We start from the raw sequence: 14066 nt of genomic DNA, 5'->3' as shown, positions 1-14066 counted from the left end.
TGTCATCATTTTTATAAAACCAACTTATTCATGCCATTACTTTTTTAACTGTGCTTTTCAAAAATAGTCTTGTCACGTGGCCTTTTATTAGAGGTTCACGTCATTAATTAAAATAAGCAAAAAGACTCAAATATGTCATTAAACTATCAAAAATAGTTCATTTACGTCATCAGTTAAAAGTTTGGTTTATTCATATTATCACTGTTATAAAATCAACCCACTCATGCCATTACTTTTTAATGATAGATTTTTTAAAAATAACTTTGTCACGTAGTCTTTTATTATAAGTTCACGTCATTAATTAAAATAAATCAATATTAATTTCAAAATATTTGAAATTAGTTAGTATCGAGATTATTTATTTCAGCATATATATCATAATGATGGAAAAAGTTATCACATATACTTGGCGGGATAATTGAAATAACAGATTTCTTTTAAGCCATTATTTGAAAATGATTTTTCAACAATGTATGCTCCACTAATTCATGATGGAAGAAGTTATCTCATATACATGGCGGGATAGTTGGGATAACAGACTTCTTTTAAGCCGTTATTTAGAAATGATTTTTCAATAATGTATGCCCCCTAATTCGTGATGGGAGAATATTGGAGAAGCTCTATTGGTACGCCTCTTTCTTTTTCTTGTTTGCCCTAATCGTTCATTGGCTTATTTTCTTGCAACTTCGGAGTATATATTGGAGTCTCTGGAATTAAAATATAGGATAGAACTTTTGAGGTTTCTGTTAAACGTAACATTTATAATGATTTAGAATCAACTAAGAATAGCTAAAGGATATACATGAATCACTATTTCTTCTGATTAAAAAAATAGTTGTTGTAGGAAAAAATATTTTAATAGGTGTGGGTCGGGTTATGTTAAATGAACCGGTTGTTTTTAATGGATCTAAGATATTTGAAATTAATATTGATTTATTTTAATTAATGTCGCGGACCTATAATAAAAGGCCACATCAAAAACAGTTTTTGAAAACGCACCATTAAAAAGTAATGACATGGGTGAACTGATTTTATAACGACGATGACATGAATGAGCTGAATTTTTAATTGATGGCATAAATGAGTCATTTCTGATAGTTCAATGGCATATTTGAGTCTTTTTCCTTATTTTAATTAATGACATGGACTTTTAATAAAAGGTCACGTGGCAAAACTGTTTTTAAAAACCACCGTTAAAAATTAATAGCATGGATGAGCCGATTTTATTACGGCGATGGCATGAATGAACCAAACTTTTAACTGATGGCATAAATGAGTCATTTTTGATAGTTCAATGGCATATTTAAGCCTTTTTTCATTATTTTTTTTTAGCTTTTAGGATGTGTTTGGTATTTCTCCCCCCTCTCAATTTGTTCCTTTTACTTTTTTTAAAAAAAAAAAAAAAAAAACTTACATAAATTCCGACTAGTTTATCCATAATTATACTTTATCCCAATTTTTTTTTCCAAATTTCATAAAGTTTCAATTTTTAATTTTTCGGATATATATATATAATATAATATATTAAAAGTGTGAAGGACCTTATAAATGTTGTTTGAACTTTTTGCCCTTCATTAAAAGTCTTCGTTTTAGACAAAATCGTCTTTTCATTAGTTTTTTCTAATATTTAAGAGTTAAAAATTAATTAATATATTTATGGTAAAATCTTTCCTTATTAGAAGTCATCAGAATTAATGACAACTAATATTTTTTATTAGTTTAAGAATTAGAAAACAACTAAATTTGATTTAATAAGATTTGAAAAATCAAGAAACAAATATAAAAGTATTAGAATAAGAAAAATTTAATAAGTATCAAATTTTAAAAAGTTTTAAATACGTAATAAGAAACGTCTTTTTATTATTTTATCAAATTATTATTTAACTATTTTTACTAAAAAAACACGTCCCACCTCAAAAAGAAAAAAAAAATAGTGCTAGATTGTAGTCAGTATACACGACCTAATTTTCTTTCTTTTAAGTAGGGTTTTTGATTTAATTAGCAGTCCTTAGTTTTCTATTCTTTTAAGTTTCGTCTGTCTTGATTTTCTACAATAATTAGTTTTTTATGAAAAAAAAATTCCAAATTAGATTAGATTTCTTTCATGTTTCATCAACAATTTTTTATAAGGGAAATATTTGTACTTCTATATATTGAGCATTCCTTTTTTCCAATAAATAATAGAATAACATTCACAATTTAATTGTTAAAGAGTATTTTCAAGAGAAGATTAGTTTTGTGTTCTTTAATATTAGTTTTTAATTTGTAGGTCAACAATATTAAATATTATGCATCTTTTATTATCATTTTTTTATCATATGATTTATTGTAATTTCAATTGTTGGCTTTCACATGATGTGCAGGTAAAGAAAAATTATGTACGTGTGTGATTGAGACTTTGTGCCGATTATGAGAGGATTTGAAGGTGTGTTTTTAAAAAAAAGAATTATTTTTCATTCATATTAGTACGATTTATGTTGTTAAGGCGTTATAAGGAGTGCACGTTCTGCTCTTTGATTCAATTTTACCAAATTTCGATTCAATTCTTTGATTTACAATTTTAAAAAGTAGACACCGAACACCGGATCGAACTATTTCAGTTTGGTTAATTTTCTTTCAACTTCGTTTCTATTTGATTCAGTGTTTAGAAATATTTAAACTTTTTGTTCTTCATTAAAAGTGTCTGCTTTAGACAAAATTATTTTTTCACTATTTTTTCAATATTAAAGAATTGAAAATTTATTAAATATTTTAATAAAACATATGTTATGTTTGCACTATTTTATTAAAGTGTGAAGGATTTTTGAGAAGTGATTTCAATTTTTTGCACTTCATTAAAAATATTTGCAATAGACAAAATCATCTAATTTTACAGAATCAAATGTTACACGTGTGGTTTAACTAGTAATATTAAAAGAGATATATGATTGATGATACATCTTAAAAAATAAATAATTTGCTATAATTATGAAAAATAACGGTAATTAAGAGTAATTTATTCTACAGATCTTCTAATTAACAGCTAAATATTCCAAAAAAATTATTTCTATTGTAAATATATTACCATATATAGTGAATGTCTACTTTAACATATATAGTGAATGTCTATTTTACCACATGGCCAAACCCATCGATAGCCTCCTGAACTTGGCACGATCTTTTAATTTGGCACCTCAAGTGGACGTTGTTCGCTTTTGGCACCTCAAATAGCATACACGGATGTTATTTTGACACTTTTTGCGAATTAGCAAAAATATACCACGTGCGTTTATTACACGTGCCGATGACGTGTAAAGTGACCAATTATATTATGACGTTTGTCATTTTTCTCCAAGTTAATTGTTTAATAACTATTTTTAATTAAAAAAAAAAATACCAATCAAATATTGACACTTGGCAATTTTATAACTTAAATAATTATAAAAAAATTATAAAATTTAATTCCCCCTACCCCACCAATCCCCATCCGTCTTCTACAGTCAACCCACCCCCTCACCGCCTGCTTGCACCCCCACCCCTCAATTATCTTCTCCAGCCTACCCACCCACCTCCCACCCCCTCCATCAATCCCTATCTGTTTTCTCCAACCCATCCACCCTCCTCACCACCTGTCCGCTCCCAGCCTACCTACCTCCCTTCCCCCATTTCCCTATCCCTCAATATGATATCATCTCCAATAAATAATAAAGTGTAAAGTGAAGAATTTGTTGAAATCTTAACACAGTTAGTAGAAATCTGTTATGTTTTTGTGTATGTTCAGAAAATTGCCAAATATCCCTCCCCCCAACCTTTACCCCAAATCTCAACTACACAGTTATACTTTGCAGGGGGTCCTATGACCCTCCTGAACTATTTTAAAGTGAAATTATTACCCCCTGAATTATTTTAAAGTGAAATTATTAACCCTCCCCCCCCCCTAAAAAAAAACTGATAACTAATCATTTGGAATGTGGTGTGATGCACGTGCCAACAACATTTTTACACGTGTTTTTATCACTTTTTTCATTTCATTACTTTTATTCATGTTCTTCCACAATAATTTTTTCTCCATTGTTTTATTCTTTTTTTTTCCTTCTCTCCATCTGAATTTCTTCAATCTCAAACCCTTATGAGATTCCTTGTTAAATATTAAATTCAAAGTTGACTATTAAACTCAAAGTTTAGAAAAAAATAAATCTTTGTTAAGTATAATGTATAAAGAACTCAAGTGGGCTTCACACATTTGCTCCAGGAACGAAAATTCTCCTTTCTGTATTTGTTATGTGAGTTCAATTGCAAATTCATTATTCAATTGAAACTCAAGAATTACTAGTTTTTTCAAGAAAGATGATGTGGGTCTATGATTCAGGGGGATGGAGAGATTGATGTGGATGTCTCTCACCGTATTGGGGCAGGTTGGATGAAATAGAGGCTTGCTTCGGGGATTTTATGCAATAAGAAGGTGCCCCTCTATGTTGTATGGGTGGAGTGTTGGCCTGTTAAGAACTCTCACGTCCACTTGAGGTCCATTTATAGCTACATGAGGTGCCAAAAGTGAACAATGTCTACCTAAGGTGCCAAAGTGAAAGATCATGCCAAGTTCAGAGGGCTGTTGATAGATTTGGCCTTACCATATATAGTGAATGCCTATTTATGAAAAAGTTAGAAACCTCAATATTAGTTTCCCCTATAAATAAAAGGGTTTTCCTTCATTGTAATAAACTCAACAAGAAACTCTCAAGAGAAATAATAATCATTATCTTTTCTCTCTTCATTCTTTTCTTCTCTATTTTATATTTCATAACACGTTAGATTCTGTCAAATAAGATGAGATTATAAATTTAAAGGTAATTTCAATGTTAGTAATTTCTTATGTTATTTCTCATTTGCTACTAATGATATAATTATTATTGAATTTGAAGAAAATAATTGATTTGGAACCACCTATGCTTTAAATTTGTTCATGAAGAACAATATTGTTAAAAGATATGATGGTGAATTTAAGTCTCATCTCATTAAGAGTGTAAGACAATGGGTTAAAAATTTCAATGAACCATGATGAAAAAATATTGGGTTTAAGTCCCATCGATTTGTGCTTGAGATGTCTTTATGTGGTTAAGACGTTGAGTTTGAATCTCAATGCACCATACTGATGATATTATGATGGCTAAGGCAAAATAATGGGGTATTTGGTGAAAAGTCATGAAATCCAACCCATTGAATATGCTCCATTCCATGAAGTGACTGTGGTAGCAATATATGATAAGTCTGAAATATGACAACTTACTTCATTCTTAAAGTATATGTGATAGCAGTACATAATATGTCTGAAAGAAGACAAGTAATTGAATGCACGAAGATAAGAGTGGAGGGACAATATGATAATATATAATCATCAAAAGTGATAATATTTTTATACGCTTATCATGATTATAAGATATGTTAGAGAAAATTTCTTTATAACCATATGTATGTCTCGATTTGCTCTTGAATTAGCAATATTTTAAAAGAGGCTATAAGCTATCATAATTTGATAGGCTTAAGACACGATTATATTCCATTCCTGATGAATAAGAAGTTTATTAATGCAAACGTGTAATTGATTGTGATAGTATCACAACCCACCTCCGAAAGAGGCTGAACAATTGAGAAAAGTTATTTTAAAATCTACTTCAAAAGCAGTAAATTTGAAATTTATTCATGTAATAGTAAATCTGATATTTACTATAGTAAAAGACACATGTCATGATAAATTTGGAGTTTACTAGTACAAGTAAGCTCATAAATTGACATGAACGATTATGACATTCCAAAGATGTGCATATTAAGTATTAAAAATATATTGAAGAACTAGAGAATTCTTTATGAACTTTTAATGTTGCTTGTTCTCATGATAAGTTGGTTGGACCAACTAATGTTGGGATTTGATCCCTCAAAATCTGAAAATTATAAAAGGTGAATATGCGCTCGTTCACCTGTCATGTGATATGTTGAAAATATGCATCAATAAGATGTTCACATGTATATTTATCGTCAACCTGCAGTTTGACATTCATAAAGTTGTTTGCTCAATAAAATTAAGATAAGAACATAATTTTCAAATTGTATAATCAAGACAATTCATCTTGATGATGATGATTTAGCATTAAATACCTTCGATAAATAGTTAAACTATTGCTAATGAGAACAACGCTTCATGTATTGGTTTGAAATATGATATATTATATACAAAAGTACTTGTATATATCAAACCAATAAATTATAATTAATTTTCCCTCAAAGTTGATTCTGAGTTAGGAACCACAAGTTGTCCATCTAATAGTTTTGATGTGCGGTATACGCTTAATGAATATCATTTTGCACAAAAATGAATTCCTCAAAGAATATAGAGGATGTATGTTAGTTTTCCTAACATAATGGGGAGATTATAAGAAGCTATGAAATATGTTAGGAATTATCATCAGATCCTCATTCAAAAGATAATTCAATTCTCTCATATTTAAGTTGCAAGTACTCTTATTTTGTGTCCCTAAAGGACAAAGTCTATGCATGCGTGAAGCGTGATAGACCAATCGATTCCAAATGAAATAATCCTTGAAAAGAATAAGGAGCAAATAATCATAATAAGAAGGCAATGTTCTCTTGAAGAGCCTACGACATAACACTTCATGAAACCTTATGAAAGGTTCAGGTACCTAAAAATAACGAAGTGATGAGATCTTAAAATGTTATGTCTCATTGTGAATTGATACAAAATGATATATTATCAATATCTTTGATACAATATTGACGTAATATTGTGAGAGATTACGAGGATCCGGATTCTACATTTATTTAAGCATGCTGACGTAAAAACATTTATCAAGTGACACGAAAGGATACATCTTGGTAAGCATAAAACCTTATTTGATTTGTAATCCAGACAATTGAAGATGTCACAGATAAAATGCTAAATATTGTCACTTGACAAAATTTACATGTTTGAAGCATATAGAAGTTTTTGAAAAACTTATTTAGAATTCTTATATTGTATAAACTTATACTTTGAAAATTATTGAAACTCTTGGAGAGTTTTTAAAAGCAATATATTATTTGCTGAAATAAGAAATATACCAATTTAGATTGGTTATGAAGTATCATATCTTAGTGTAATTGGTGCACTCATGTATATTGCAAATACTACAAGGCTTGATATAGCCTTTTTAGTTAATTTGTTAGCAACATTGTAGTTCCGATCTTACGGGTCATGCTGATGTTGGGTATTTATCTGACCCGCATAAATCTCGGTCTCAAGAATGCAATGTGTTCACATGTGGAGATACTGCCATATCTTGGAGATTTACAGAGCAGTCTATCATAGCCGCTTCATCGAACCATGCTGAGATAACAACTATTCATGAAGCAAGCCAAGAGTATGTGTGGTTGAGGTCCACGATACATCTCTTTCGCGAAAAATATGGTTTGAAATGTGATAAAGTACTAATTATTTTTATGAAGATAATGCAACATGCATAACACAACTTAATAGAGGATTCATTAAATGAGATAAAATGAAGCAAGCTTTTCTATACTCATGATCTCGAAAAGAATAATGATATTAACATGCAATAGATTTGTTCAAGTGACAATGTAGCTGATTTATTCACCAAGTCTTCTCCAACTGCAACTTTCAAGAAGATGATGCACAAGATCGGGATGCAAAGATTCAAGGATGTTCTCATTAGGGGAGTTAATACGCATTGTACTCTTTTTTCCTTACGAGATTTTGTCCCATTGAATTTTCCTTATAAGGTTTTTAATGAGGTAGTCGAAATGCGTATTGTTAGAGATGCGTACTCTTTTTCCTTCACTAGATTTTTTTCCACTGAATTTTTCTAGTAAGCTTTTAACGAGACACATTATCTATCAATTTGACATTCAAGGGGGAGTGTTATAAATATATTATCATATATAGTGAATGTCTACTTTACCATATATAGTGAATGCCTATTTTACCATATATAGTCAATGTCTATTTATGAAAAAGTTAGAAATCCCAATATTAGTTTTCCCCTATAATAAAGGAGTTTTCCTTCATTGTAATAAACCCATCAAGAAACTCTCAAGAGAAATAATAATCATTATCTCTTCTCTCTTCATTCTTCTTCTTTGTTTTATATTTCATAACAATTTCGTATATTTATCTTATTTAACACATCTATAATTAGGGCCCTCACATGTAAAATTCATGTACCAAAATTAGACACGTCTAATTGTTGACCAGCAAAAAGCCTAAAAAGTTAGTAAGCGAAAAATGGAGAAGAAAGTAGTATTAGTTACCGGCGCTTCCGATTACCTCAGCGGTCGTCTGTGCCATGAGATCTTCAACTTCGGCCACCATATTAAAGCCTTCGTCCGCCACACAAGTGATGTATTTTCTCTAACTCCGCCTACTGACGGCGGAAGCAGCGACAGAACCCTAGAACTTGTGTACGGAGATGTCATCGATTATCAATCACTTGTCTTTTAATTTATGAGATGTTCTTTCACTTTTGTGTAGGACTTAACTCAAATATATTCAAATAACAAGTTGTGCTCCATAAGCAAGACTTACACTACCACATTATGCATTGATTTATAAGTTGTTTTATAATTTTTGCGCAAAATTTATCCAAAACTTTCTAACAACAATTCATGCCTTTAAATTTGTTTTGATGTTAAAAAAAATTTCATTTGCGATATATTTAATTTTTTATTTATTAATAAAATATAATAGAAGTTGAGAAAAATGAGATCAAACAAAATAAAAAAATAAAAAAAGATTAAAAAAAATAAAAGTTAAGAATTAAAAAAATTGAGAGTAAAAAAATAAAAATAAAGTTTGAGAAAAATAAGGAAAAAAAGAGAAATGATAAAAATAAAAAATAAAAGAAAAATAAAAGTTAAGATAAATGAATTAAAAATAAAATAAAGAAATAAATTATGTTTGAGAAAAAAGAAAAAATTAAAGGTTGAGAAAAATAAATTAAAATATAAAAATAAAATTAAAGGAAAAATAAAAAAGTGAATAATAAAAATAAAATTTGAAAAACAAAGTATGAAAAATTTAAAAATATTTAAGATATTATTTTTTTTTTTTTGAAAAGGGAGTGTGTGCGAGTTGTTTATTTCAACAATAGGTAGATGTAGAAGAAAGATTGATTTTCAAAGAATTTTCTTATAAGAGTAAAAATTCAAACTCAATCACTATTGGTAATTTTTCTGTGCAAATTATCTAAATTTATGTTAGTTTGCCCTTAATAAATTTATAATTAGGGCCCCTAACATGTAATTAGACACGTCCAATCGTTGACCAGACAAAAAAGCCCAAAAAGTTAGTAAGCCGAAAATGGAGAAGAAAGTAGTATTGGTTACTGGCGCTTCTGGTTACCTCGGCGGCCGTCTCTGCCGTGCACTATTCAACTCCGGCCACCATGTTAAAGCCTTCGTCCGCCGTACAAGTGACGTATCTTCCCTAACTCCACCTACTGACGGCGGAACCCTAGAACTTGTGTATGGAGATGTCACCGATTATCAATCACTACTTCAAGCTTGCTCCGGTTGCCACGTCATCTTTCATGCTGCTGCTTTAGTTGAACATTGGCTTCCTGATCCTTCCAGATTCTTCCCTGTGAGCATAAATTCGTTTTTCTGAGAGTCAAACTGCGTTGACTTTGGTCAACGAATAGTATTTTCCCATATTAATATTGCAATGAAAGATTTACAACTTACAATATTTTTTGTATAGTTTTCGAGTAGCTTAGTTTAAAATATTAAGTTGATCTAATTCAATTTAGCTTTAAAAAATTAGTCAAATTGACTTTCTTTTTTTGTATATGTAGAAGTGTTTGAAATATCATTTTTCAGTGTTAGATGTATAAAAGTAGCAAAAGGTGGAATGATTGGGTATAAAAATAGTCTTTCTATGGATGATTTTGAGTGTTAATTAACAACAACGACAACAACATATGCAGTGAAATCCCATAGATCTATAGATTGGAGGTAGAGCGTATGCGGACCCTACCTCTTTCTTTTGGAGGTAGATAAGATGTTTCTAAAAGATCCTCAGCTCAAGTAAAATAAATCAAAGTAGCAATGGAAATGACTGGTTAAATGAAGTGAAGAAAAAAAACATGACAATTAATAGGAAAGCAGGCAGGACCTAACATTTACTTTTTCTAGTTTGGGTGTTAAGTGATGGTGGAGAATGATAGCCTATAAGAATAACCTTTTTATGATATTTCTGAGTATTAAATATAGTGGAATTGCAGTTTTTTTTTTTTTTTTTTTTTGATAATTTTGAGTATTAATTGATGGTGGAATAAAGACAAGCTTTTTTCTTTTGGTGATATTTTTGAGTATTTACTGATAGGTTTTTGTGATGCGTAGTACTCTTAAAGACGATTATAATGTTTATTGAAGCAAATGAAGAGAAGAAACATTTGGAAAATTTAAGAATATGACCTAACACTGAATCGGTTTCAAAGAAAAGGTAACTTAGTTACTAGGCACCAGTACCTGGCACCTATGGCTGGTGAGAGGGGACAGGTATCCCGTGGAATTAGTGGAGATGCGTGAAAAGCTGGCTGGCACAACAGAGTTATCAAAAAAAAGATAGATTTCAAAGAAAATGTTTTTTTTTTAATGAGAATAAACCAGTTTTCTGCTTAACGGGACCAACTCTTTATAGCTGCTTTTAAGTATTTATAGTTGCTTTAGACTTGATGCTATTCCACTGCATTTATAGGTCAATGTCGGAGGCTTGAAGAATGTGTTGCAAGCTTATAAAGAAGCAGGAACTATAGAGAAAATTGTGTACACATCATCGTTTTTTGCCTTGGGACCGACTGACGGATATGTTGCCGATGAAACTCAGGTATGAAGTTTTCATTGCGAATGTGTCTCAGATCTATAATAAATAAAATGTGTTCCTTCTTTAACAGTGAAAGCTTTAGATGAGACGGTTCATGTGTCATAGTGATCAAAAATCTCGTGGTTGAGTCACTGATGAACTAATTTTAGTCGGTAGAAAAAGCATTAGGCCTGCACTTTAGTAGGCAAGCTACCTACCTAAAATATGTAAAATGTTCTCATGATTTTGAAGCTTGAGCTTTTATATGAGTCGATTTAAGCAATACATACCTAAATAAATAGATATTCTCATGTTTTGACAGTTCGAGCTTTAGATGAGGCAATTCAAACAATTTAAATGGCATATCTAATATGTTCAGATGTGCTTTTCTCATAGAAGTTTGATTAAATATTACTGGATTCAGATTCATCCTGGAAAATTCTTTTGCACGGAGTATGAGAAATCAAAAGCTATTGCTGATAAGGTTGCATTAGATGCCGCGTCTGAAGGAGTGCCAATAGTGCTTGTTTATCCAGGAGTAATATATGGTCCTGGGAAGGTTACGACTGCAAATACTGTTGCCAATATAGTAAATATTTCAACCTTCTTCCTCCCTTTATTGCTGGAAATGTACTTGCCTGGATTGTAAATCGTTTTAATGTTATGGATTTAGTCAAAGCTACATTGGCAATGCTCCTGTAGTTAATTCAAAGCTTTTACATATTCTATCATTTCATGCTAAATGTCTGTTTTTTACCCCAAGATTAAAGCATGTTCAATGATGCCATAATTCTCATTCTATAAGAGGGGTGGTTTTTAAGTTCCCTTGTTTTCCCTAGAATTAGCAAATAATCATTTTTTTAATAGCCGTGGTGTCCGAACCAGCATGCACGCAACTTGACTAATTCGAGGATACTTGCCACCTTTCACCAACAATATGTACCAGATAACTCTGTCAATCAAGGTTAGGACAAATTGAAAGTAAAGTAATCATTTGATATTCTTTTAACTATTCTAGTTGTAAGTGAAAGAAGGAAGATACTAAATCAAAAATAGAAAAAGAGTTGAGGAGGGTAGTAGAAGCCAGAAGGTTAGAAGAGATACATCATTAGACTTGTCTTGAGTATGTCTGCTGAGAAATTGGAGATGGGTGGAGGAAGAAGATGAAGAGGAGTAGAATGAAAAAGAAACTGCAACAACAACAATATACCCAGCATAATCCCACAAGCGGGGTCTGGGGAGGGTAGTGTATATGCAGACTTTACCCCTGTCTTGAGAGGTAGAGAGATTGTTTCTAATAGACCCTCGGTTCAATGAAAAACATAACAAAGCAGTCTGGGAAAATATGAAAAAGAAAATGCATAAAACGAAAACACAAAAGGGAAAGGTGCTGTAGGAAAAGGATGAAGATGAGAAATGAAGCATGAGGTTTGCCAATACAGGTCCAATGAACAGAAAGGAAATTCAAAATAAGAAGGAAGAAGATGAGAAGAAGTGGTAAAAACTAAAAAGGAGATGTTTATCCATTTTGTCTGTGAATTTCAAATGAATTTCTCACTGAAGGCGAAACTTCCTCGATGTGTAAATTTGAAGGGTATCAGCTAACTAAAAAAGGTTAAAATTAAGTTGCCACAATCCAAAAATTGATGAACTCTGCATCTCACCTTTTTTTTTTTTTGGATAACGGTGGTGTTCGGCCAGTTTTCTTGCACCTCGACTAAATCCATGGGATACCTGTCACCTCCCATCAGCAACAGATACCAAGTAGACTTTGTATCTCACCTTGCCTTTTGACACGAGATAGAGAAAAAAGTGCTTCCGGTCAATGTTCATCTTGCAATTGTAGGATTTAGCAATTTTACTATTGGCTTCTGTAGTTTAAATTGTTTCAATGAAAATTTGGTAGTATCGAGTTTAAACATATCTCTTTTTCAGATGATTGAACGCTTTAATGGGCGTTTACCTGGTTACACTGGCCAAGCAAATGACAGGTGTTCTTTTAGCCATGTTGATGATGTGGTTGACGGGCATATTGCAGCTATGGACAAAGGCAAACCAGGTGAAAGGTACCTTCTTACAGGGCAGAATGCATCCCTTAAGGAAGTTCTCGACATAGCTGCAATGATCACTCAGACAAAGAAGCCTTCTTTTGGTATCCCCATATTTATTCTTGAAGTTTACGGCTGGATATCAGTTCTTCTCTCCAAAATAAACGGAAAGAGTCCCCTAATCAGTCCTCCTGTAAGTAACAGATTGATACTCCTAGTTTTTATTTGTTATACTGTTTTTTCTTAGGGGAATATGCCTTGAGTTGTTTGAAATTGAGACCAAACAGTTGGTGAAAAGGGGGAAATTAACCACTGCAGCATTGTCGCAGTGACAGATACATAGGCTTAGCTTTCTTTTCTATTTTTCTTTAGAGTTCTAGCCAAAATAATCCTTGAAATTCAAGTTAGAACGGCTGTTTTGTTGCTCGTCTCCACTCCACCTTCTCAAATTGCTGCAGATGTGTTACTCTGATGTGGTTAACACAGGCCTTTATTTGGCTCTAAAGTGTGACAACTTGTTTTCTTAGCATTCCATTAGACCTTTTCCATTTTTGTAGTGTTTATAGTTCAGGAGCATTACTTGTCAAAAAATTACATCATTGATATTTACGTATCTGATATATATATCTATGACAACCATCATATGTTGCGTATTTCTGACTAAACCCTCTACTTCTAGACTCTGCATTTGCATAACAAGGCAAGTACATGTGCCTCTTTGCTCAGTCTTCCTTCTTTGAAAATGTTTGCTACTGGTTAGCTTTCATTAGACCTTAATTCTGCCTCTTTATGCATCATCTTGAACAGATGGTTCGCGTGATTAAACATCAGTGGTCTTACTCTTGTGATAAGGCAAAGGCGGAACTGGATTACCACCCTAGGAGCTTGAAAGAAGGTCTGTCTGAGGTGCTTCCCTGGTTAAAGAACTTGGGATTGATTAAATACTGACGTTATATTTTATCGAGAATGTATACTGCGTTATGTGTACATTAAACTTAAGATGACTGTGAATACGTTATTCAATAAGGGGCAGCCCCCGGACCACAAGGTCTATTTTACACAATCTTACTCTTCAATTCTGCAAAATGTTGGTTCCACGGTGTGAACTCGTGACCTCATGCTCACATGGCAAGAAGTTTACCATTGTTAATCATGTCATTCAATCCCCA

The 14066-nt window shown here is 31.8% G+C and overlaps 1 protein-coding gene across 1 annotated transcript; it reads left to right on the top strand.

The window, feature by feature from the left end:
• Positions 1 to 9108: 9108 nt before the first annotated feature.
• LOC107850727 (putative dihydroflavonol 4-reductase) lies at positions 9109 to 14066 on the top strand. The gene is made up of 5 exons (XM_016695454.2): positions 9109 to 9628; positions 10745 to 10873; positions 11274 to 11438; positions 12785 to 13090; positions 13705 to 14066. Exons 1-5 carry the CDS (start codon positions 9347 to 9349, stop codon positions 13843 to 13845), a joined length of 1023 nt encoding a protein of 340 aa, XP_016550940.1. The 5' UTR covers positions 9109 to 9346; the 3' UTR covers positions 13846 to 14066.

This window comes from Capsicum annuum, chromosome 12, assembly GCF_002878395.1.
Source record: "Capsicum annuum cultivar UCD-10X-F1 chromosome 12, UCD10Xv1.1, whole genome shotgun sequence".
Lineage (NCBI taxonomy): Eukaryota > Viridiplantae > Streptophyta > Magnoliopsida > Solanales > Solanaceae > Capsicum > Capsicum annuum.
The sequence above is the reverse complement of the archived record's forward strand: the minus strand, read 5'-3'. Positions and strand labels throughout refer to the sequence as shown.